Here is a 26,845-nt window from a genome sequence, read left to right as displayed (position 1 = left end):
TTGTGCAAGCACACTCAGTCGTGTCCGACTCTCTGTGACCCCATGGACTGTATTCCGTCAGGATCCTCTGTCCATGGAATTCTCCAAGCAAGAATACGGGAGTGGGTTGCCATTTCCTCCTCCAGGGGATCTTCCCAACTCAGGGATCGAACCCAGGTCTCCTGTATTGGCAGGCGGATTCTTTACTACTGTGCCACCTGGGAAGCCTCAACCCCAGATACTCCTCTATCCCTCTGATCTATGCCTTCTCTTAACTTCTCTAAGAAATACGAATTTATTAATCAATTTACTTTCTTACTGGGGTATAGCTGGATTTAGTGTTAATGTCTGCTGCATAGAAAAGTGATCCAGTTACATATATAATCTCTTCCATATTCTTTTCCAGCATGATTTATCACAGGATTCTGGATTCAGTCCCCCATGCTACACAGTAGGACTTTGTTGTTTATCCATCCTATTTGCAATAGTTGGCATCTGCTAATCCTAAACTCCCAATCCATCTCCCCCAACCCTGGCAACCACAAGTCTGCTTTCTAGGTCTGTGAGTCGGGTTTTGTTTTGTAGGTTAGTTCATTCGTGTCTTGCTTAGATTTCACATCTAAGTGATAATGTATATATTTGTCTCTTTTGGACTTCACTCAGTGTGATAATCTCTATGTCCATTTAAGTTGCTGTAAATGGCATTATTTCATTCTTTTTCACGGCTGAGTAGCATTCCACTGTATATGTACCATATCTTCTTTATCTATTCAAAAGAAATTTAAATTTTAAGACAAGCTGTCCACGTTCACTGTGTCCACCTCATTTGCTACTCACTCTTCACCCCACAGCAGCCGAGCTTTGCCTGTGTAATGACACTGGAATGGCTCTGTCAAGGCCACGAGCAACCCTCCTGGAGGGAAACTAGTGGACCTGCGGGGCTCAGCTCACTCCGCCTCCTGGCTGCATGGGACACCGCCGTCCACTTCCTCCTTCTGGAAACATTCCTCCCTTTGCTTCACAATGTGGGGCCTCTTCTGTCTTTTCTTTCTCAGGCTTCGTTTTGGAGGCAGGCCATCCTGTAAAAAGTTCATGTTCCCGGGATCTAGTGCTCTTCTCACTGGACATACTCTCCCCGGGTGACAGTCACCCCCGACAACTTCCGCCTGCCATCTTTATACTGATGAATCCTACATCTGAACACACCTCCCCTCTTCCCTGACTTGATTAAATCTGCTCATCTTTCAGGCCCCTTAATTCACTGAGATTTCACTTGTGGGAAACATCCTATGACCTCCGGAACCTGCTGGGTCTCTCCTCCAGGCTGCCTTTGGGCCTACACTGTACTTCCCCAGCGCTATACTTACACGGTATCACTCCTGCTTGCTGACCTGTGGTGCATCTTCTACTGAACTGTAAGTTCCTTCTCTATCGCGTTCAGCACAGTGCCTGACACAGCAAGCACTCAAATACATATTTATTAAAGGAATGATTAATCAACGTACTGCACAGTTTGGTATCTACAACATAACAGGTGTTTGATGCTCAAGTTAATGCATTCATTGCCATTTCCAAGTAAGTTTCACCTATTTCAGTTTTGAAGTTATAGAAAGTAGTTTTCTTGAGACGAAAAACTTCGTTTAGTCTAGGGTTACCGCCCCAGCTAAAGAATCAAAAACCATTTAACAGGCAATCATACATCTCTTAAGTTTATAAACTAAGCTCTGTTTCGCAAAGTGCCAATGCTTATCCTGAACATTTCTTAATTATACTTTTCCTAAATCTCTACTGTGACTGTGGGGTGAGAATTTCCCCACAGCATTCTAGGCTTTTCTGCTTAAAGCCATCAGAGACCATATTTAAAGTCTGCACTCCCCTGGGATCCTCTGTGGTTACTAGAGCAGATGACCGGATTCTAGACCAAAGCTAGGGGGCAGGCACACATTCATTTGTCAACCAAATATGTAACAGGTAGTTACTACTGCAGGGCTCCGTCCTAGGTGGACACAGTGGCGAAAAGCATCAAGGTGGCTACCTCCCCTCAGAAGTGTTTTTTTTAGGAGGTGTGCAAGGTAATGCAGGTGGCGGTGGTTGTGGTTTAGTCACTAATTCATGTCCAACTCTTTTGTGACACCATGGACTGTAGCCTGCCAGACTCCTCTGCCCATGGAATTCTCCAGGCAACAAAGCTGGCGTGGGCTGCCATTTCCTTCTCCAGGGGATCTTTCCGAACCAGGGATCGAACACTTTTCTCCTGCATGGCAGGCAGAAGGTTCTTTACCACTGAGCCACCTGGGAAGCAGGTGGTGGAGGTCCTGGTAAAGAGCTCAGTCAGTTGATGCGAGAGTAACGGACTGCTGGTGGCTACTTTGAAAGGGGTTGTTGGGGAAGGTCACTTTGATGAGGCAACATGGGAGATAGGAAAGGCCACGGAGGCCTGGCGTGCTGCAGTCCATGGGGTCACCACGAGTCGGACATGACTGAGCAACTGAGCGACAGCATCTGAGCTGACACCGGTGAATGAGGGTGCCGGCGTGTGACAAGCAGGGTCTGAGGCAGGACGCAAGGCCAGCTATGGCAGAAGGAGCAAGCGCAAAGGCCCAGAGGGAGCGCTGTGCAAAGCTAAGTGTAAAAGTACAGACTGGAGGTCAAATAATACAAAGGTACATTTACGAAAACAGTTTTTAAAAAACCAACCCTTCTTTTTAGCAGGGCTTCTCCACTGTGTCTATAAACTAGCATTCAGGAGGAAAAAAAAAAGAGTATATTACTTGAATAACCTACGAATAAAACACACTGAAAATGAGCTACAGGAATTAAGCGCTACTAAGACCAGAGCAAAAGCTGTGTAGGGTATTACGCAGGCCTCCCGCCTCCTTCCTGGGCCCGTGGTAGAGATGACTAATCGGCCAGCACAGTCTGTACACAGCCGCCGTCCCTCGCAGCAGTGCCCTCCTAGCAGCCTCTGCTTATCATCTCTGTCCTAAAAGTGCAATAATCAAAATGGGTAATTTTTTTTGGGGGGGGGCCACATTTGCAGGATCTTAGTTCCCTGACCAGGGATTGATCCCATGTCTCCTTTAGTGGAGGCATGAAAAACCACTGGACCACCAAGAAAGTCCCAAAATGGATAAAATTTTTAAAAATAATTTTTGTTAGAAAACTCCTAAAGAATATACGCCTCATGGTCCTGCTTTAATAAGTATGACACATTTTCCTGGTTTCAAAAAGACTGCCCTAAAAGTATAATTCCATCATAACCATGTATTACTGGATAAGATAAAAGACATCGGATACTTGATTTCTAGACCACATCAGTCACACATGAAAAAACGACAGGATGATCTGCAAGTCCCTTTGGACCTATTTAAATAATTTAAATTAACTATCTTACACTGTTGTTGTTCAGTCACTAAGTCGTGTCCAACTCTTTGCGACCCCATGGACTGCAGCACACCATGCTTTCCTGTCCTTCACTATCCCTGGAGTTTGCTCAAACTCATGTTCACTGAGTCGGTGATGCCATCCAACCAGCTCATCCTCTGCTGTCTCCGTCTCCTGCTCCCAATCTTTCCCAGTAACAGGGTCTTTTCCAATGAGTCAGTTCTTCGCATCAGGTGACCAAGGTATTGGAGCTTCAGCATCAGTCCTTCCAATGAGTATTCGGGACTGATTTCCTTTAGGATTGACTGGTTTGATCTCCTTGTTATCTAAGGGACTCTCAACAGTCTTCTCCAATTTTAAAGCACTGATTCTTTGGCACTCAGCCTTCTTTATGGTCCAATTCTCACAATGGTACATGATTCCGGAAAAACCAGAGCTTTGACTATATGGAGATTTGTCAGAAAAGTGATATCTCAGCTTTTAAATACACTGTCTAGGTTTGTCATATCTTACATTAATCTATTTAAATGATGCTAATAGATGCTACTATACTTAAAGATGGACTTCCTTAAGGTGACTCGGTGGTAAAGAATCCACAGGAGAGGTGGGTTCGATCTCTGGGTCGGGAAGATCCCCTGGAGAAGGGAATGTCTACCCACTCCAGTATTCTTGCCTGGGACATCTCATGGACAGAGGAAGCTGGTGGGCTACAGTCCATGGGGTCGCAGAGTCAGACACAACTGAGTGACTGAGCACGCACACAAGCACTATACTTAAGTGAAATGTATAGATCTTTACTCAAAATGATGTTTCTCCTTAAAGCCGTCTACATAAATACACACACAACGGGGCTACGGGAGGAGCAGGGATGGCTGTTTTAAACTGACACCTGGAGGAAGGCCAGTACTCTTAACTATGGTTTATTTTTATCGGTGGTTCCTCTTCAGGGCACTTTCTCTTCTAAATTCATATAGCTACTATAACTCATCACAGAAATACAGCTGCTGTTTATCATATCAGAAGTATAAAGTTAAAGACACAGTATACCAAAGAGAATTGTTAGGGAAATACAATATAATTTGAAGAGCTGACAATGTTTATTATACCAAAAAATAAAAAAATACCAAAAAACGGAAGAATGAATCATACTTAGTCAAATGAAGAGATTTAAACAGGCACCAAGAGACGGAAAAATTCAGAATGAGGGAGTCATCACATGCAAAGATGGAGAAGCCAGAAAAACTCCCTGGTGGGTCCTAACCAGATGCCTCCTACAACACAGGAAGTGGACCTCCAACCAGGTTTTTGCCAGCATCCTCTTTTCTCTTTCTAGTTGGTCCTTCCTGCAACTAAAAGCCCCTACAAAAAGAGGAAACCACACAGACGAGGAAAGGTGAAGTGGGACTAAGTGTTTCTAGGTGGGACGCACTTCACATGTATCCTTCCTTACTTTTCAAAACAACGCCCAACGGTGGGTGGTATTACTCAGTCTGCAGGAGAAACAGCAGCTCCTATCAACTGCATGCATCAAGTAACCTGTTTTGAGGCAGAACACCTGGCCAATGAGCTGGAGTTCTGACCAGCTCTTTGCCCTGCACCTTCCATGATGTCAGCTGCCCTGGAACGGGTGGGCTCTTCCTACCCCCATCTTTCCTCTCAGCCAGTCAACCCAGCTCACGGCTGCCAGAGGCCCTCTCAGAAAAACCAGCATCGTGTCACATATCAAAAAGTCCTAATGACACCCTGTTCCCTGCGATTGAGCTCAGATCCATTTCCCTGGTGTTCACCATCCTCCAACATCTAACACCACCCTAAAAATCTAGCCCTGTCCCCCACTCCACAACACCAAGCCCTCTCCAATCACCATTTTTCTCTCACGCAGAATCAGCACTGCGGAGTGCTCACAACATTCATGCCCTCCTCTCCCCTCTTCCCTGGGGGGTTAAAATCCGCCCCCATTTTGTTCAAGTTTTCATCCCTCCCTCTCGTGAGTCAGGTAAGGTAACCCCATGTCTGACTCCAGGTACTGATCTAGGCCTGATGAGCCAAGACCCCAGTATTTCTTAATAGTGGTGCAGTTAACACTGGGCAAGGGGAGGACAATTCTTTATACTGTGATGATCCTGGAAGTCATAAAAAGCTTAACGTCCCTGTAAGGGATAAGAAGGCATCATTACAGACAGGGAACCAACAGCCCAGAGTGACTAATTTGCTTACGGTTAGTGAGCTAGAAAGTAGCAAAGCTGGGAAGTGCAACCCAGGACTGTCCTCTCCAGGACACCCAGCAGGCCCCCAGCTCTCACTCAGGAAGTCATCCACTGAATATCCGCAACAGATCATTCCGAGAGGCTATGAAAACAAGCTGCCGCCCTCAAAGGCTAGTGGGAAAGACCAAAGGTTACGGCAGAATCAGAGAGGATGCTGAGCCTTTGTAATTTGGCCAGGATCTTTCATTTCCCCATTGAGTATGGTCTTGTATCCTGTTCACGAGGTTCTCGTGGCAAGAGTACTGGAGTTGTTTGCCATCTCCCCCTCCAACGGACCACGTTTTGTCCGAACTCTTCCGTCCGTCTTGGGTGGCCCTGAGTGGCATGGCTCATAGCTTCACTGAGTTACGCAAGCCCCTTCGCTTCGACGAGGCTGTGAATCATGAAGGCACGAGGGCCTCGAGAACAAAAGCTGTATGTCTTTACTTCTTTTATCTCCTCTGTGGTAAACCTAACTACCTCAATTGCAAATTATTATAAGCACTGAACACTGGCTAAACTGAAATGCCAAGAAAGATCCTGTCCCATCAGCAGCAGCAGAATATATTTTTCCAAAGGATTAAGTCTTCCCTACTTCTCGAGCAGAAGGAAAGAGTAACACACAAACTGTAATTACTGAGTTCCCCATACTTGTAAGATCCTCTAAATTTAAAGAGTTACGATACCATTTTCTTAGTAAAACAGAAAATGGTACATTTACTTAAGTAAACTACACTTTTGTTATTCATTAGATAATTGTCTAAAATCCATTTTCTTTGAAAACGATACTGAAAAGCACTTCTGATAATCGTTTAAATCCTGATATGGCTCTAGGATACTGATTGACTAAAGGCAGCTGATCACGTTAAAGCAGTATCAAAAAAATACTGAACTTACTACTACCATCAATTTTCCTCAAAGTCTGGTGGGTCCATGAGATCCACAGTCTAACCTAAGCAATGCCAGGTAACCAGCCACAAATCTTAACTTATTAATAAGAGTGCCATGACTGGCTTATTAATACGAGTGCCACGCATCCTGTGTTCCATGGGGCCGATCTGTCGGGTTTACTGATGTGCTCTGTGTTCTGTATAAAACACAGGATGTGTGTGCATGCTAAGTCCCTTCAGTCGTGTCTGACTCTGTGACCCCCATGGAGACCCCACCAGCTGCCTCTGTCCATGGGATTCTCTAGGCAAGAATACTGGAGTGGGTTGCCATGCCCTTCTCCAGGGGATCTTCCCCGTCCAGGGATCAAACCCACATCTCTCAGGTCCCCTGCATTCATAGGTGGGTTCTTTAGCACTAGCACCACGTGGGAAGCCCAAAACACAGGCATGCGGAATGAACTCCTGCCTGAGAGGCCACTCCCTAATATACAGGGGCCATCCTGACCCCACCAGCTGAAGCTGTACTTGTAGACCTGAGAGGCTGCTCCCTAATATACAGGGGCCACTCTGACCCCACCAGCCGAAGCTGTACTTGTAGATAAGCAATTGAATTATTACATAAGCTAATGAAACAAGAAAAAAGAGTATTTCTAAGAAAACCAAGTTGAAGGAGGAGGCTTGATTAAAAAAAAAAAGTTGTTAGAAAGCTTTCTGTCAAAGCAAGCACATCAGAAACAACAGTTAAATGGGAAGTAACAATTTTTAAAAATCTAAAATTTTTGAATTCACAATACATGAAATTGCTTTGGAACTCTTTAAGTTCTTTAAAGGAAGATGGACCACTTATACAAGATGGATCACTTGGAACTATAATCAGAGGCACATACTCCCAAGAAAAGACCCTGGCTTTCTATCAAAGGACTGGTAAATAAATGGATATTTAAATATTTTAAGTTATAATAAGATGGTTAGTATTTCCTTTTCAATCTTCATTTTCATCCACTTTTCAATCAACTACAGGTACCATCTGGAGGCTGAAGGCCAGGCCTGCCTTTCTTACCCCTGAAAATGTGTGTGTAACCCCACTGTTCTCAGCTGTAATCCTGGGCAGCCTCCTGGGGCCTGCACCACCCACTGGACACACAGGCTGTAGGAGGGCCTGTCTGCTAAGGATTTTGTGATGTGTGGGGCTGACAAGAGGAAAGCAACATACCTACCCTAAAACCTTTGTGTTAGGGATAGTCATACTATCTATGGCAAAATCCATTTTAAATTAACTCTGGCAGATTCACACAAATGCCAATCAGTAATAGCTTTAAATATCACTACCTAAGAGAAGGCAACAGCACCCCACTCCAGTACTCTTGCCTGGAAAATCCCATGGACGGAGGAGCCTGGTAGGGTGCAGTCCATGAGGTCGCTAGGAGTCGGACACGACTGAGCGACTTCACTTTCACTTTTCACTTTCATGCACTGGAGAAGGAAATGGCAACCCACTCCACTGTTCTTGCCTGGAGAATCCCAGGGACGGAGAAGCCTGGTGGGCTGCCGTCTATGGGGTCGCACAGAGTCGGACACAGCAGCAGCAAGCGGCTAGCTAAACTAGACGTCACTGTCTTCACCTTAATGCTTACCAGCAGACAATTTATGAACGTGTTTACACCACACACCATCAGACTGGATATCTCAAGATGTTAAAGATTTATTCTGAATTTTTAAATAGGATACTAGAAATGGTTATATGTTTTTAAAATCTTATATGTTTTTAAAATACACTGAAATATTTATTATGAGACAGTATATCTGGAATTGCTTCACAATAATCAGGGAGGCAATTATTCTCCAATTAAAAAAATAAATAATCAAGGAAAGGGAAAATGGGAAAGGAAGGTTAAAGGAAACCACATTGGCCAGGAGCTGGTAACTGCTGCATCTGCCCGTGCATACATAGAGGGTTTACTGTACTACTCTTCTTTTGCCTATGTTTGGAATTTTCATAAATAAAAATTTAAAAATAAAGAATTATACCAAACTAGATAATATCTTAAAAACTCTCAGATGTGGAGTTTAACTTAAATTTTATTGTCATACATTGACATGAATCAGCCAGATGTGGAGTTTTTAAGCCCAAATAATATGAAATTTCATTAATATATTGCACATCAGAAAGAAAAAAAAAATCACAAAAAAACAAAAACACATAATGGAACCAGAGAAAGAATAAAGATTTATTGAATCTCAAACTCCTACGCCGGGCTGATGCTGCTTCGCCTAAGCCCCTGAGAACATTCTGACCCAATTCTCACTGTACCAGTTGCTTTCTTACACTCCTGTTCTCAAAACTGCTGAGGCTTCAGGAAGTTTACATAAGAAACTGCTTTAGCAAGCAGTGATTCCAATTAGAAAAGGAATGAAGTCGGCTGTAACTGGTTATAAATATTTCTACATCTGCTTGTAATCTGCCAGTCTGGAGCTATTTTACTTACTCTCTGGGTGAACACTGGTCAAGTCAACAGGATGGTGACAGCCAAACCCACTGTTTTATAGCCCAAAGGGGCAAATGGTCTGAGAAGGGGATGCTTTTACTTTCAGCATATCCAGGAGAAAAGACAGAATGGAAAATTCAGTATGTTAGAGATGCTTTAAATTTTATTTTAAAATTATTTTCAAGCGACTGGATTGGGATAGTCCACCTACATATATATAAAAGGATAATCCACGGATCCTCTTGTGCACTGATTGGCTCAAGTGGAGCACAGGATGCTCCTAGCACGACTTTAATTAGATAAAATCAATACAGTTTAGAGAGGGGATCAAGTTAAGACCTAAGTCCAATATAAAAGTGAACAAGGCATTAACTCCCTGCAGTATGCTTTGGGCTTAATAAAGGCATGCGGCACGCATGCTCAGTCACGTCCGACTCTTGGTGACTCCATGGACTGTAGCCCGCCAGCCTCCTCTGTCCATGGGATTTCCCAGGCAAGAATACTTGAGTGGGTTGCCATTTCCTCCTCCAGGGGATCTTCCCAACTCAGGGATCAAACCTGCGTCTCCTGCATTGGCAGGCAGACTCTTTACCACTGAGCCGCATGGGAAGCCCTAATAAAGGTAAGCTCAACTGAAAGAGAGAGAAGGAAAGAAAAGAGAGAGAAATAGAGGGAAGGAGGGGGAGAGAGGAAAAGAGAAAAGTCAGCTAGCTGTTCCTAGTGTGCCAAAAGCCCTCCTGTGGTTTCACCTCGCAGACTGAATGCCAAAGCCCTTCTCATCACTCACACTCACTCAGCAACCTGAGGGTCCGGGCCACGTCCGCGGCCCAGCTGGCCAGGTGACCTCCCGGACCTCTGGGTACACTCTCCCCAAGGGTAATGCCTTTTCCTTTAGAGATGGAAATTTCAAGCCTTCCCTGGGATCTGGACTTGAGGGTCACCTTCCCAGACACTTTCTTGGCCACCCCACCCCACACTGTGTGCATAAACAGCACATGCTCTCACCTCTCAGCAAGTTCTCTTCTCCCAGTTGAATTTTTCTGATTTCTTTTTTTTTACTGCCATCTCCTCCATTAGCATGCAAGGCCCAGGAGAGCAGGGATTTTTTTTGTCTGAGTGCAGACACTTAAAATTATTCTAATGTTGTATTCCTAATGCTCCAACCGTTTCTGGCCCATGGCTGGTGCGCAACGATTTACTGAAGGTAATAAAATATCCCAGTGGTCTACCACATGAAGATCCAATGAGATGTACTATCTGTGAACTTAGTAAACGGATCTGCTAAACACATGCAGTGGTTTTATAACAGACTTCCCAGCAAGGCCAATGTGCTTTATAATCTCATTCACACTTGTTCTCTAAGCCGATAACATTCTGCCTTGTTTTTATCTTATTTTCATGTATGCAAGGTAACTGACTAGAAGAAATAATAAGGCACACCAAGGCAATGGCAAAAAGAATCACCAGCCCCTCCCTCCATGGAATTCTCCAGGCAAGAATACTGGAGTGGGTTGCCATTTCCCTTCTCCAGGAGACCTTCCCGACCCAGGGATTGAACACAGGTCTCCTGCCTTGCAGGCAGACTTTTCACTGACTCAGCCACCAGGGAAGCCCAAGAATATGGGAAGATCCCTGCCTTCAAATTACACCTAACCCTGGGTAAGAGGAGAAGAATGTGAGCTACAGATTACATAGCTGAATCTTCCAGTAGGATGAGGACATAAATGGTTGTAAATTATTACAGAGAAATGAAGTTTTGTTTTTTTCCATTGTGCAATGGAACTCACACCTGAGTTCCTATTGTTACTTGTATGTTACAGATGAGGGAAATGAAACATTAAGGAACTTTCCAAAGTAATACACGTGGATTTGACTGGGATTTGAACCCAGCCTCCCAATCTCTCTGCAGTTCCACCACTACTACAGTGAAATACATAAATTTCACGATCACATAGAACTCATTTTTCATTCATTGCATCTCTAATAGGAGACATGACACAATGTCTCTTCTAAAGGTAAGATTCAAGGGAACTCAAATGGCAATAAGCTGTTAGCAATCACCTTTTTATGTAATAGCTAACTTCAATCATAGAGAAATGCCAACAACCTCAAGATCAATTCATTACATACATACATACATACATACATACATACATACGGGCTTCCCTGGTGGCTCAGATGGTAAAGAATCCGCTTACAATGCAGGAGATCTAGGTTCAATACCTGGGCTGGGAAGATCCCCTAGAGAAGGGAATGGCAACCCACTCCAGTATGCCTGCCTGAAGAGTCCTATGGACAGATTAGCCTGGAGGGCTACAGTTCATGGGGTCGCAAAGAGTCAGACATGACTGAGTGACTAACACCTTCTTCACTTTCCTGAAAACTCACCAGCTGGGAATCTCTAATCTAGAATAAACTCTAGGTGCTGCAAAGCAGGCACATGAATACTCCAAGTATTTTAACTGATCTGCTAGTGTGGAAATCAAAAGAAGCAGATCCGTTTTAACCGTTGGGAGATGCTGTGTCCAAGGCCATCAGGGATTTAGAAGGGGCTGAGTCACAGAAACAGATTATCTGCAGGGCACATGTTGTTCACTGGACCGCAAAAGTAGCTTATTGTCTAGTCTCAGATAAAAACTGAGGTCACAACTAGGCATGTTGGAAATGCAGGCCTTCTTTGACAGGTACTCTCTGTCCTGCAAAAGCAGTCGCTCTAATAAGGAACTGTTTAAAGGACCTCAAACTAAATGTGTCCTCACTTATTTAACACTACGCCCTCATCTCAAGCAGAGAAATGATCTGTATTACGACTGACGTATGTCGGAGTAATCCACTAGTTTTTATTTTCTCATAAACTTTTTCAAACTGTGGCCTCTTTACTGCTATAAACTCAAGTTTTACATTTCCAATGACAGTAAATGCAGCAAAACAGAGGGAAGGTCTCACTTCCAACCCCGGATTCTTATGCCATCACCGGGCACTGCGTGCACTTCTACCACAACAATGAGAACTCTGAACTGAAGAGATTCAGAGTCTGCCTTCCCCACTAGATTATAAGTTCTCTGAGAGCAGAAAAATGGCTGCACTGTTCACTTACAGAAGTTATAAGTTCTGGAGAAAGACTGTTGAATGAAATAACATGCTTTTGATGTCTGGTAGCATACTTACTATATCCCAGAGACACCCCTCGATATTTATGTACAATAATATTCTAAAGTTCACCACAGAACATGAACATCAAATGTATTCCTTCCATAACTAACAGTGTATGCTGTTTATGGGCCAGCAAGAGACTGGATGGTATAAATGCCGTTTCACGTTATCTGGAAATACAAGGGTTTCACAGCACTCTTCTGCACTGTTCACACACACACACGGACTCCTGTTGATAGTGCATAGGCAAGCTGCATGAATGCAGGCTACTTTCTGAAGCAAACTTGCGTTCATGCGATGAGTCCTAGACCAACTTAATTATCAAACGTAGGTTTTTCTAGTTAGGGATGATATTCTTTGTTTTCTCTGACTTTAAAAACATCTGTCATTTTACTTCTTTGAGGCATCGACGTGGGCAAACAGGAAAGTTTAATGTGGTGAAATATAAATTCATCAAAATTAAGTATAGGTGCACACTACACAAGTTTAAAAAAACTGGATTTACACAAATATAATCTCAATTACAAAATAATTAAAACACAGGATCCTTTTACATAGTAATCTCCCCTAGTGAATTAAAAATCATTATCACTATACAACCACTTCGGGAACATATGATACAAAGCAAATAAATCTGGACTGATTTCTGTGAACTATAATGATATTCAAAACTGTATGACATGTTTTCTGGCTAACCAAAAAGCAACAAGAAAAGTAACAACCAGTCACAGTCACTTCACCACCATAATAATCAGAGACTCTAACAGATGAAGCCATTTTGCACATAACACAAATAACCAATCAGTACAACGCTGAAAAAAGTTACTGAAAACCACAAATTGATAAGAAGCATAACAGTTTTTGAGAATACCAATTTTAAAATTTTCAACCTCGCTTGAACTCATTAGATTAGAATACTTTAAGCAAGAAACAAATACTGCACACAGCATACTAGAGCCCACCTACTTTACTGTCCACAGTTCTAGAGATGAACCCAGGACAGAACCTGGGTTCTTACTTGCTTTTTCCATCTTCTGCAACATTGCTTCTCTAAGTGTGGTCCCTAGACCAGCAGCACCTTGCAACTGGTGGAAATGCAGGTTCTGGTCCCACCTCCTGAATCAGGAACTCAGAAATCAAACAGCAATTTGCGATTTAAGGAGCTCTCCAGGTAGGGGACATTTGTTGAACCATGTGGCTCAGATGGTAAAGAAACCACCTGTGATGCAGGAGACCCAGGTTTGACCCCTGGGGCGGGAAGATTCCCCTGGAGAAGGAAAGGACAACCCACTCCAGTATTCTGCCTGGGAAATCCCTCGGGCTACAGTCCATGGGGTCACAAAGAGTCGACCCGGCTGAGTGCCTAACACTTTTACTTTCACATTACAGGTGGGGGGCTGCGATGCAGCTCAGGTGCCACAGCTCTGCCATCAATGCCTCAACATGATTGCCACTCATAGAATATGTACGCGCTTTAGTGAGAGTCCAGTTTCTTTCTTAGATGGAAGTTTATTACCACGGCCATCATCTTCTTTACAGGACAGGTTCCTACCGAGTCAGAGAAGAAGGAGTTTTGGGGAAAATAATTAATACTCACATTTTAGAGAACAATCATCTATCACTTTTGTAATATAAACTATAAGAAGAGTGAAGGATGTTTTTACTTATCAAAAAGGGGAATGGGTTTTTAAATACTATAGATACCGTAGTGAAGATTAGAACCATCTTTAATTTCAGAATTTTCAAAAACAATCCCCGTAAGTTTTTGCTATCGTCATGGCTTTAAATGATTAAAATGGATCAATCTTATGTAACTACAGATTTCGTAGTCTAAAGTCTATTGGTTTCCTAGGTTTTCTGGTTTCAAGAAACTGAATATACTTTACTTAATAGTTGGAGGAGGAAATGGCAACCCACTCCAGTATTCTTGCCTGGAAAATCCCACGGACAGAGGAGCCTGGCGGGCTACAGCCCATGGGGTCGCAAAGAATCAGACACGACTTAGTGACTGCACACAAATGGCAATCATGAGACAAAGGAAGCCTGACATATCAACAAAAAGACTAAAATTTTAAATTCAACTCTTCACTCTCAAATCTTACGAAGGTGGGGAGTGAAGAAACTGCTGCTGACTCACAAAGGCGTCCTTTGAGCTCCCGAGGGAAAGAGTTCAGAGAGGCAGGTAAAGCAAGAAGAGCAATTTTCCAAAAGCTTCAGGTTCAGTGCTGGTTAGTCAGTAAGTTTTCAGCCATTTTTAAAAGCTTAAGAAACATACTTTTTCTCCTTTGGAAGAAGAAAATATGGTGCTTAAGGAAGAAAAATACATTTTAAGTTTCTATTTGTAATACTGAATGTATTAGCATTTTCCTACTGAAGCGCCCCTTACTATGTATAAGCATTAACTGGAAAACTTGTTTTTTATCTTAGCATAATTGAAAACAAATTAACAGAAGGTGGATAAATTTGGGAGTCAGCTTCAGAGGTTCTGGTGAATGACAATAAGTTCTTAAGTTTAAAAAAATTAACTTGTTTTCTTCCTCATTACAAAAACGATAAATATTCATTACTCCAATCGTGAGAATACAAACAAGATGAAAAAGAAGTTAAGGGTGAGTTGCATGTATGCGTGCTCAGTTGTGGCGGACTCTTTGCAATCCCGTGGACTGTAGCCCGCCAGCTTCCTCTGTCCACGGAATTTTCCAGGCAAGAATACTGGAGCTGGTTGCCATTTCCGACTCCAGGGGCTCTTCCCAAGGCCTGAACTCGTGTCTCTTATGTCTCCTGCGCTGACAGGTGGGTCCTTCACCACCAGCACCACCTGGGAAGCAGCCCTGCTGGCTTGAGAAGCTGCAGCAGGAGCCCATGTGCAGACAACATCGCTTCCAGGCGAGTCCAGGCCTTCCAGACTGACGCCCAGGGTGGAGCACAGGACTCGGCAGGGAGCTCACCCTACGCTCAGAGGAAGCCGTCAGTGAATGTCCACGGTTCCCAGGATAAAGTGCATTTTTTGCTTCATTCAGATCAGATCAGATCAGATTAGTCGCTCAGTTGTGCCCGACTCTTTGCGACCCCATGAATCGCAGCATGCGATTAACTAATTAACTAATGTTAATTAGTTAATTAACTTCATTAACTAATGTCTAAAGTTCTGTGTCCCCTTGATTTAAATGTCCCACCTCACACAAACAGGTGACTTTTGAATCCTGCCTCTGCAGGTAACACTACTGACTATATGACTCAGTTTTCAGATACTAAAAATAGCTTAGAAAAAGAGTCATACTGAATAACATCCTCAAGCACTGTATTTACAACACCTAAAAATGATCAATATGGGCTAAATCGATCATATGTTTTTGATAATCAGAAGGGGAGGAAAAAAAAAGAAAATACCACTTGGGAAGTGCAATGCCCAGTCTGTTATTTTGATGGTTTAAGGTTTGGTTTCAAGTAAAATGCTTAACAACTCTGCTTTTCCACCATTCTCCCTCCAAAGAACAGATTAACACTTCCTGTGCAGATATTCCATTCCTTCACTTTACAGCCTGTTATAAAGATGTTCTGACTTGGATTTTGTTCTGGCACGCAGGGCAGGCTGATTCCCTGAACTGCCACCAGAGTGAAGCGCTGAAGTGCTGAATAAAATATTAAAAGCAAAAGACACACACACAAACAAATACCTTTTAAAACACAATGCTGAGTCAGCACAAAAGGAAAGGCTCTAGAAAGGTCAGAGGAAATGAGAGCAGAAACCCTGGGAGGAAAACATGTTGAGACAGGGTTCCGCCCCTGGAGGCTCCCCCAAGCCCTGGGGAGCCAGAGTTTGGGTTTGGCACTAGTGGTAAAGAATCCGCCTGCCAGTGCAGGAGACACAAGAGACAAGGGTTCAATTCCTGGGTCGGGAAGATTCTGTGGAGGAGGGCATGGCAACCCACTCCCAGATTCTTGCCTGGAGAATCCCATGGACAGAGGAGCCTGGCGGGCTGCAATCCATGGAATCGCAGAGAGTCGGACACAACTTAGCCACTGAACAACAAAGAAAGAATAGTAAACTGAAGGTAGGAGTCAAAGAAATTATCTAGATGAGGCACTAAGAAAACACAACAGGTTTAAAGTTAGGAAGTTAGACATCTGTTGGACCTTTTCATGCTAATTAGGGTTCCAGAAAGAGAGAACAGAAAAGAGGCAATATTCCTGAAATATAGTCACTGTGCATTTTCTACAGCTGCACTCCCCACTGTGCTAGCTAGTAGCCACGTGTGACTATTTAAATGAAAATTTAAAATACAGTTCCTCGGTCACATTAACCACACTTCAAGTTCTCCTTAGCTTTGTGTGGCAGGAGGCTACCACACGGGACTGCACCAATGTAGAACATTTCCATCATCACAGAAAGTTCTACGGAGCTGCACTGTGGCAGAACTACCAAAACACACATCCTCAGATTCAAGCTACCCAATAAATCCCAAGCTATCAAAATAAAAGCCACATGTGAACCTGCTAAGGTGGTATCACCAAATACTGAAGATACAGAGGGAAGAGTCAGACCATCTATTCAGGAACAATATTAAATGCTGACTTCTGAGCAGTATCTTTGAAATCCAGTAAGAAACAGGAAATAACAGAACTCTGTACCTAGAACACTACTTTTCAAGCACAAGGCAAAACACATTTTCACACATAAGAGGTTTTACCGACAACAAACTCTTCCTAATGGAAACTCCAAAGAATTCACTTTGGGAAAAAGGAAAATTATCCCAGAAACAACTGAAATGTAAAAAGGAATAGTAAGCAAAGATATGGTAAAAGTTGATTAAATCTAAGTAAACTTAACTGTATTAAAAAAAACAAAACTAACGTCTAATTTGTGGTACAAAAGACAACTAAAACACTAGGCAGCAACGAAGCGTGCTGGGAGAGATGACAGCAGCCAGGCATCTTAAGGTCTCTGTAATTCTCGAGGGTGATGAAAGTGAGTACTATTTTAAGGCAGAAATAGTAACATAAATGTTTATCACATACACATATGAAAAAAGTGACATACTAGCATACCTCCTTTTATTTGCTTTGCATTATTGCACTTTTCAGATATTTGTTTTTTTACCAATTAGTCTGGAACCAACCCACAATAGGTATGACCCAAATCAAATCCCCTACGATTATACAGTGTAAGTGAGAAACAGATTCAAAGGATTAGTTCTGATAGAGTGCCCAAAGAACTATGGACGGAGGTTTGTGACATTGTACAGGAGGCAGGAATCAAGACCATCCCCAAGAAAAAGAAATGCAAAAAGGCAAAATGGCTGTCTGAGGAGGCCTTACATATAGCTGTGAAAAGAAGAGAACCGAAAGGAAAAGGAGAAAAAGAAAGATATACCCATTTGAAGGCAGAGTTCCAAAGAATAGCAAGGAGAGATAAGAAAGCCTTCCTCAGTGATCAGTGCAAAGAAATAGAGGAAAACAACAGAATGGGAAAGACTAGAGATCTCTTCAAGAAAATTAGACAAGGGAACTTTTCATGCAAAGATGGGCACAATAAAAGACAAAAATGGTATGGACCTAACAGAAGCAGAAGATACTAAGAAGAGATGGCAAGAATACACAGAAGAACTGTACAAAAAAGATCTTCACGACCCAGATAACCACGATGGTGTGATCACCAACCTAGAGCCAGACATCCTGGAATTTGACGTCAAGTGAGCCTTAGGAAGCATCACTATGAACAAAGCTAGTGGAGGTGATGGAATTCCAGTTGAGCTATTTCAAATCCTAAAAGATGATGCTGTGAAAGTGCTGCACTCAATATGCCAGCAAATTGGGAAAACTTAGCAGTGGCCACGGGAATGGAAAAGGTCAGTTTTCATTCCAATACCAAAGAGCAATGCCAAAGAATGCTCAAACTACCACACAATTGCACTCATAGCAGGAGAAGGCACCCCACTCCAGTACTCCTGCCTGGAAAATCCCATGGACGGAGGAGCCTGGAAGGCTGCAGTCCATGGGGTCGGTGAGGGTCGGACACAACTGAGCGACTTCACTTTCACTTTTCACTTTCACGCACTGGAGAAGGAAATGGCAACCCACTCCAGTGTTCTTGCCTGGAGAATCCCAGGGATGGGGGAGCCTGGTGGGCTGCCGTCTATGGGGTCAAACAGAGTTGGACATGACTGAAGCGACTTAGCAGCAGCAGCAGCATGCTAGCAAAGTAATGCTCAAAATTCTCCAAGCCAGGCTTCAGCCATACGTGAACTGTGAACTTCCAGATGTTCAAGCTGGTTTTAGAAAAGGCAGAGGAGCCAGAGATAAAATTGCCAACATCTGCTGGATCATCGAAAAAGCAAGACAGTTCCAGAAAAACATCTACTTCTGCTTTATTGACTATGCCAAAGCCTTTGACTGTGTGGATCACAACAAACTGTGGAAAATTCTTCAAGAGATGGGAATACCAGACCACCTGACTTGCCTTCTGAGAAATCTGTATGCAGGTCAGGAAGCAACAGTTAGAACTGGACATGGAACAACAGACTGGTTCCAAATAGGAAAAGGAGTACGTCAAGGCTGTATACTGTCACCCTACTTATTTAACTTATATGCAGAGTATATCATGAGAAACGCTGGGCTGGAGGAAGCACAAGCTGGAATCAAGATTGCGGGGAGAAATATCGATAACCTCAGATATGCAGATGACACCACCCTTATAGCAGAAAGTAAAGAACAACTAAAGAGCCTCTTGATGAAAGTGAATGAGGGGAGTGAAAAAGTTGGCTTAAAGCTCAACATTCAGAAAACAAAGATCATGGCATCCAATCCCATCACTTCATGGCAAATAGATGGGAGAAACAGTGGAAACAGTGTAAGACTTTATTTTTTTAGGTTCCAAAATCAATGCAGATAGTGACTGCAGCCATGAAATTAAAAGACACTTAGTCCTTGGAAGGAAAGTTATGACCAACCTAGACAGCATATTGAAAAGCAGAGACATTACTTTGCCAACAAAGATCTGTCTAGTCAGGCTATGGTTTTTCCAGTAGTCATGTATGGATGTGAGAATTGGACTATAAAGAAAGCTGAGCACCAAAGAATTGATGCTTTTTAACTGTGGTGTTGGAGAAGACACTTGAGAGTCCCTTGGACTGCAAGATTCAACCAGTCAATACTAAAGGAAATTAGTCCTGAATATTCTTTGGTAGGACTGATGCTGAAGCTGAAACTCCAATACTCTGGCCACCTGATGGAAGAACTTACTCATTGGAAAAGACCCCGATGCTGGGAAAGATTGAAGGCAGCAGGAGAAGGGGATGACAGAGGATGAGATGGTTGGATGGCATCACTGAGTCAATGCACATGAGTTTGAGAAAACTCCACGAGTTGGTGATGGACGGGGAAGCCTGGCATTCCGCAGTCCATGGGGTCACAGAGAGTCGGACATGACTGAGGGGCTGGACTGAACTGAACCCACAGCATCTCCGAGGTATGGGAGCAAACCTTCTGAAGGTAAGGAACAAACCTTCTAAAAAGTTGAGGGGCTGTGGGGAGTCCTCAGTCAATCTGTATATGGTAGCCAGAAATCCAAACATAGAATAAACACAAATAAGGCAAACAAAACCCTCTAGCCACAAAGATTGCCAAACGAGATAAAAAGGGAAGATTCAGCTGTGGGCTTTTATATGTCAGGAAAATATTTATCAAAAGAAAGCCAGTGAAATCATTAACTTCAGACAAAACTACCTTTAAGAAAAAATGCATTATAAAAAGGGTCACTTCATAATAATAAAAGGTTCAATTCATCTGGAAGATAATATTAATCCTAACCTTAAATTTTAAATCCACCATTTTAACATCTCTGTCAAGTAGACAAAAGACATTAGATACAACAGATTAAGTAGAATTAGTGAGGATACAGATGAGAACAGCATAGTTACTAAGTCTGTATGGACACATATAGAAAATACATTTATATACATTGATTAGGGAATATATATATTCTTTTTACGCACAGGTATAACATTTACAAAACCCGACTATACCCTAGGTATAAAGTTAGCATCAGCAAATTTTCAGGTGTGGTTATTAGTATCAATCAGATTCCCTGATCATGATGAAATTAAGTTTGAAATCATTAACAAAATGATAATAGAAAAACCTTATACTTTTGGAAACTAGACATTTCTAACAATTCACAGGTTAAAGATATCTCTTTTTAAAATCTCAAAAGTTGTGAAGTTTGTTTCAATTACCTTAAAATATAGGAATAAACTTCTCATGTAATAATTGGTAAACACTGATTTCTTTACTTAAAAGACATGGCCAGTATGTAAGCTGTAGATAAGTAGTTTCCATTGTGCATGCATACGTTAAACATTTTTTTTACTAAAATGCACAATTAAAAGGATAAAAGCTTATAGGTGGAGATAAATCATTTTAATAGCCACTTATCTCACTGGAAAATCTTTTCGCTCCTTCAAATTGGAGAGGGAGGAATGGAGACAAGAAAATTCAACATTCAAACAGTTTACTAAGAGCCTGGTCTGTGCCTGATAGAAGATACACAGAGGAGCACACACACAGGCCAGCCTCCAGGGGCTGACAGCACCCTAAAGGAACAGTGGGCAGAGAAACACACGGAAAATGCCCATCTGGATGAAGGAGGTGACTCTGGGAATGGGTCGGGGAGATCAGAAAGCTTTCTGTAGTAATGCCTTGAGCTGAGATATAATGTGTAAAAGAAGGCACATAAGTGAAAAGGCCAGAGAATAGCATTCCAGAAAAGAGGAACAGCGTGTGCAAAGGTACAAAGTTTTGGTGGGCAATCAAACTAAAACTGTAATTAAAATTTCAGATGGATGGTCAATATAAAAGCAGGGTACAGCAGAAGTTTTGCAAAATTTTTATGCTTTCTCATCTGTTTCTTCTTTAATAAATTGGTTGATGTTCCTACTGTCACAGAATTTTTCTGTGACTATACAAATACTGTCTAGATACTCTATTTATGAAGACACTTTAAAATATAGTGAAAGTGAAGTTGCTCAGTTGTGTCCAATGCTTTGTGACCCCATGGACTGTAGCCTACCAGGCTCCTCATCCCATGGAATTTTCCAGGCAAGAATACTGGAGTGGGTTGCCACTTCTCCAGGGGATCTTCCCAACCCAGGGATCAAACCCGGGTCTCCGGCACTGCAGGCAGACGCTTTACCACCTGAACAACCAGGGAAGCATATAGTACTGTCATGCAAAACTGAATGGTTACCATTTTCCATACTGTCAAAAACAAACAAACAAAAAAAAACTATCAAAAACAACTAAATCTTTAAGACTCTTTAGAAAGCTATTTCTACTCTCTTCTTCAAAAAATTTCTACACTAAACAGGTTTTTGCTCGGGAGAGACTACAAAGTATGCTTTCTAACTCTTCTCACTAATATATATCACGTAAAAGTCTTGAGCAATACTGGTAATTTCAATATTACACCCTCACTCCATTCAACCAAACAAGCATTGTAAGAAATACACAACTTCAGATACTGGAGATGGAAAGAAAAATTAAAAAAACAAAACCAGAAACAGGGATTCTTCAAATTTGGTTCTAATGATTACTCCTAAAAGTGTAACTCAGCAGTAGCTCCACCTGCCAATGCAGGAGAGGCAAGTTTGATCCCTGGGTCAGGAAGGCTCCCTGGAGAAGGAAATGGCAACTCACTCCAGTATTCTTGCCTGGAGAATCCCATGGACAGAGAGGAGTCTGGCAGGCTACAGTCTACCGGGTCGCAAAGAGTCGGACACAACTTAGAGACTAAACATGTAACAACATAAAAGGTGTCTACATAAGCACAAAAGGATTCAGATTAGTTTCAAAGGTTAACTGTGACATGGAAATTACAGCTAAATTACACAGCTATGGACTAACTTCCATTAAGTATTTCAGGTCTCTTTTGCTATATCCCAGCAGCAGAAAAAGAGAGAAAAAGAATTTCTTTCCCTTAACTAATTTATTCCTCAGTCCACCATATGACTATGTAAAAATAGAACCTGGAGTTCCTAGAAGTCCAGGCTACACACTCATATTAGCCTTTTGTTGTATTTATTAAATGCGACAAGACGGGGACTCAAAGTGAATTCAGCATTCTGAGTAATGACTAGAAACAAGAAGAAGACACTGATGTATAGAACAGTCTTATGGACTCTGTGGGAGAGGGAGAGGGTGGGAAGATTTGGGAGAATGGCAATGAAACATGTAAAATATCACGTAGGAAACGAGTTGCCAGTCCAGGTTCGATGCACGATGCTTGATGCTTGGGGCTGGTGCGCTGGGACGGCCCAGAGGGATGGTATGGGGAGGGAGGAGGGAGGAGGGTTCCGGATGGGGAACACATGTATACCTGTGGCGGATTCATTTTGATATTTGGCAAAACTAATACAATTATGTAAAGTTTAAAAATAAAATAAAATTAGAAAAAAAAAAAGAAACAAGAACAGATCATTTCTTTCAAGTGTGCAGTTACTGATTAATTTTCTTTGGCAGTGAAGAACTAGCCAACTCAACTCTTTCTTCTAAAAGATAATTTCTTACTATTGTGAATATACCAGTGTAGTTTTCTAAAAAGCATGATAGTTCAAAGATAACTGTTATCTTCACGAAAACATGTAAGAGCATTACATCAGAAAATTATATCTGAAGACAACTGAAGGCATTTTCTGACACTACCTAAAATATCCACATATTGTGTTTATTTCTCATCACTTAATGCTTGTGGCAGGAGCCTGAATGCCATTTGATCCAATTTTTAAAAAGTCAGACAGTATTACTTACTAAAAACATATATTCTTATTCGCTCTTACTAAAAAGTTAACCTAACCAATTAAAATTAAAGAGAGGAAAGGAAAACCCTCAAACTACTCAGATGCTGGTAATGGTATGGATGGAAGGGAGCAGGAAACAAAACAAGGACAAATTTACTTTCTGGGAACAATTTAAAAAATGAAATTGCGGTTTGATGTAAGAATCACCAGGAAGTGGGAAAACTGAGGAAGACTCCTATAGAAGTGCTTCTCCTTTGTTTTTGAAACCAGAAGTGGTTTGTCCAGTGTAAACACGGAAAGGAGTACCATGTGGAGTAGTGATTAGAAAGGTGCAAGAAACCGACTCAGAACGACTGTTACCTGCTTTCAGTGGAGAAGATGATAAAGTAGGAAGTGTTTATCCAGGCTTTAAGGCTTGTGCTTAGTGAGGACAAACACAATTCAAGTTCAGTACAAAAACTATTCTAATTTTATGGAAAAACACCCACTCCAGTATTCTTGCCTGGAAAATTCCATGGACAGAGGAATCTGACGGGCTACAGTCCTGGAGTTGCAAAGAGAAGGACAGACCTGAGCATACAGGAGCATGCGAGTTCAGGTTTAAGTATCAAATAAAATTTTCATTATATATACCAGCACTAGCTGCTAAGCTGAGTTCCACTGAATGGACAGTCTAACATGGGCCAGTAGATCAGGGTGCAAAATATCAAAACACTAACCATCAAAGGAATAGATATCTACCATAAACAGCTTTTAAGGTTGTAAGATGAGCGCAAAATAAAACGTGTAATTGGTAATTTAAATGTTTGGCAACAAACCTCAAAATCAAATTTCCTTAGAAATATTTGATCTAAAGTTTTGTTTCTAAAAAGTTCAACATGAAATGATACATGTTACAAAGGCAGCAAAGTTCTATCACGTCTAAGAAAACCAAGATAGAGTCTCGAGTGAATTTAGTCCCTCAGTCCTGTCCGACTCTTTGCAACTCCATGGACTATACAGTCCATGGAATTTTCCAGGCCAGAATACTGGAGTGGGTAACCTTTCCCTTCTCCAGAGATCTTCCCAACCCAGGGATCGAACCCAGTTCTTTCGCATTGCAGGCGGATTCTTAACCAGCTGAGCCACCAGGGAAGATAGAGCTTAGCCAGTAATAACAAGAAAGTAATTATTTCAGTACCACTTCCCTGGTGGCTCAGACGGTAAAGCGTCTGCCTACAATGCGGGAGACCCGGCTTCAATCCCTGGGTTGAGAAGATCTCCTGGAGAAGAAAATGGCAACCCATTCCAGTATTCTTGCCTGGAAAAATCCCATGGACGGTGGAACCTGGTAGGCTACAGTCCATGAGGTCGCAAAGAGTCGGACACGACTGAGCAACTTCACAATTATTTCAGGTGGCGCCTGCAGACTCAGGTAGCGAAGGGTGAACGCTAATTTCGCCGACAATACTGTGAAATAAGCAAACCACCGCTCCTGGCCAATTAACTAAGCGCGAGTCAAAGTTCCACCACGTAATTCGGGCCTGGACCTTTTCTTTTTTTTTATATAAAGTAAACAACGTAATTGAAAGCAGAGTCATTTCCCTCTTGGTATTTTATTCATGCTGGAAATAACATTCAAATCGAAAAGGTAGCAAAACAAAAGAGAAACACACACACACGAAAATTGAGGGAAGTGGAAGCGCGCGGGACGTTTCACTGGAGTTTTTTCCCCTCCTCAGGAGCCTTGACTCTCGGCCTGCATTTTAAATTCCCAGTCCGGCCGGGCGCGAGTCGGACCCCCGAAAGCGGCCCGCGGCGCCGGGGGTCCCACCCTCTGCGGAGGGAGGAGAAAACTCGGCTCCCGCGGCGGCGGCGGTGGCCGGACGCGCGGAGCGGCGGAGAGTGGACTCCACTCGGGACCGAGTCGGGGGCTCCCGGCGGGGGGGCGGGCGGCTCCTCAGGACGGGCGCCGGGGAGCTGCGGGAACTTTCCCTCCCTCCCGCCCGGCCGCGGCCCACACGCTCAGGCGCAAACTTTGCAGACGGCGCCGCGAGCGGCCGGGGTCCCGCCCCGCGCCCCCCAGCCGAGCCCCCGCGCGCCCCGGCCCCGGCCCCTCGTCCGCCCTGCGTGCCCCGAGCCCGACCCGGGCTGGGTGGGGCCTGGCGCGACCCCTCGGCCTCCCCCGCGGCGCCGCCGCCCGCGCCCCCGCCCCCGGCCGCGACCCTCTCCCGCGCCGCCGCAGGGCCGAGCGGCCGGCCCGGGGCCTGGGCCGCGCTCCCCTCACCTTGGTGGCCATGGCGGGCGGATCTCCCCCCCGCCCTCGGCCCGGGACGGTCGGCTCCTCTCCCGCGCCGCGGCTATCGGCCCCAGGCGGCCGGACGAAAGCGAGGGCGGCGGCGGCGGCGGCTACGGCTGGGCCCCGGCGCGGCGGCGGCTCCGCCCCGGCCCCGAGTTTCGGCTCTGGGCGACTCCAGCCGCCGCCCCGCTCCTCCAGTTCCTGAAACTCCCCGGCTGCGCGGCCCCCGCCCCCGCCGGCCGAGCCTCCCATCTACCGCGGCGTGCGCGGCGCGGCCGGCGGAAGCGCGCCCGGTGCCCTCGGCCGGCCCGGCCTCCTCTCCCACTTTCCGCCCCCGCCCGGAGCCTCCGCCTCGGGCCGCGCCGCCGGCGCCCTTTGTCGCAGGGCTCGGGGCCGCGTCCCCCGAGCGGCGGCCGGGGTCGGGCCGGATCACGGTCCCCCAGCCGACCGCGACCCGCCTGGCCACCCGCCGTGGGGACGGTGGACGGGAGAGAGGGACACGCTTATGAGGGAGCGCCTGCCGGGGAGCCCAGTCCCGAGCGGCCCTTCAGCCGGTCACCGCGACTGAAGTGTTTCGCTGTGGAGATACAACGGGGCGCCCCCCGCCCCGACGGGCTCGAGTCGCGGACGGGATCTTTGTCCCGCGTCGGCATGGCTGTGGGGCCGGTCGTGCTCGGGGCTGAGTGAAATGAGTGTGGAGAACGCAGCCGGCACGGAGCGGAGCAATGGCTTCCAGGTCCGCTGGCCCTTCACGGAAGACCCGCCGCCCGCCTGGAGTTGCCCGCGGGCTGTGGTCCCGGGCCGGGAGCTTCAGGGCCCGGACGCTTGGGGCTTTCGTTCTGAGGCGTCCCGTTAACCTCCTTCTGGACTCCTGATAAATTTAAAAAAACGCCTCCGGGCCCGGAGGTTTGGGGGAGACCCAACAGGTTTCCCGAAATGGAAATTTTAGAAGTCTTAAAAATTACCATTTTTCTTGTCAAAAGATTTTTCTTCAGAGTTGGATGTGTGGCCTTTTTTATCAATAATAAATGAATAAGTTGAATAGCAAGATTTTCGCTCATGTACGAAAGATGTGACTGAAAGACATCTCTTGATGGAAATATTATTACAGTACATTTTATTTCATCACTGGAATTCGTACCTCATAAAAGAGGCAACTATCAGAAATCATCTTTAAGCGAGGAAAGCGGTACAGTTAATGTCAAATTTTGTCCTCTCGAAAATATTCTATTTGATCTCCAGAAATTTAACTGGTTACCTTCTACAAAGAGGTTTTAAATGGATATGGTACTAAAGCGTTTTCTGTGAATTTTTGTGTTTGTTGAGTTCGGGGGCTACAGCTATTATCAGTCATGCTGTTTGTTAGTCACTCAATCATGTCCAACTGTTTGGGACCCCATGGACTGTAGCCCACCAGCTCCTCTGTCCATACTGGAGCCGGGCGCCATTTCCTCTTTCGGGGGATCATCCCAACCCAGGAATCGAACCCGTGTCTCCTGCATTGCTGGCAGATTCTTTACCAACTGAACCACCAGGGAAGCCCAGGTGGCCCAAATGAGAAAGAACCTGCCTACCAGTGCAGGAGAGGTAAGAGACGTGGGTTCCATTCCTGGGTGGGAAGATCCCATGGAGGGAA

General features: G+C 44.2%; 1 protein-coding gene across 2 annotated transcripts in view; it reads right to left on the bottom strand.

Moving 5' to 3' along the window:
* SNX9 (sorting nexin 9) overlaps positions 1-25,509 on the bottom strand; it is an 89,228-nt gene extending 63,719 nt beyond the window's left edge. The window contains exon 1 of one of the 2 annotated variants that reach the window (XM_061428418.1): positions 25,198-25,509. In XM_061428418.1, coding sequence (XP_061284402.1) covers positions 25,198-25,461 — 264 coding nt within the window. In that variant the 5' untranslated portion in view covers positions 25,462-25,509. The remainder of the gene's footprint in view (positions 1-25,197) is intronic. The other variant, XM_061428417.1, reaches the window with a different exon arrangement.
* Between the last annotated feature and the right edge of the window lie 1,336 nt (positions 25,510-26,845).

The sequence above is a fragment of the Bos javanicus genome, chromosome 9 (assembly GCF_032452875.1).
Source record: "Bos javanicus breed banteng chromosome 9, ARS-OSU_banteng_1.0, whole genome shotgun sequence".
Taxonomy (NCBI): Eukaryota; Metazoa; Chordata; class Mammalia; order Artiodactyla; family Bovidae; genus Bos; species Bos javanicus.
This window is presented reverse-complemented; position numbering and strand designations above follow the sequence as displayed.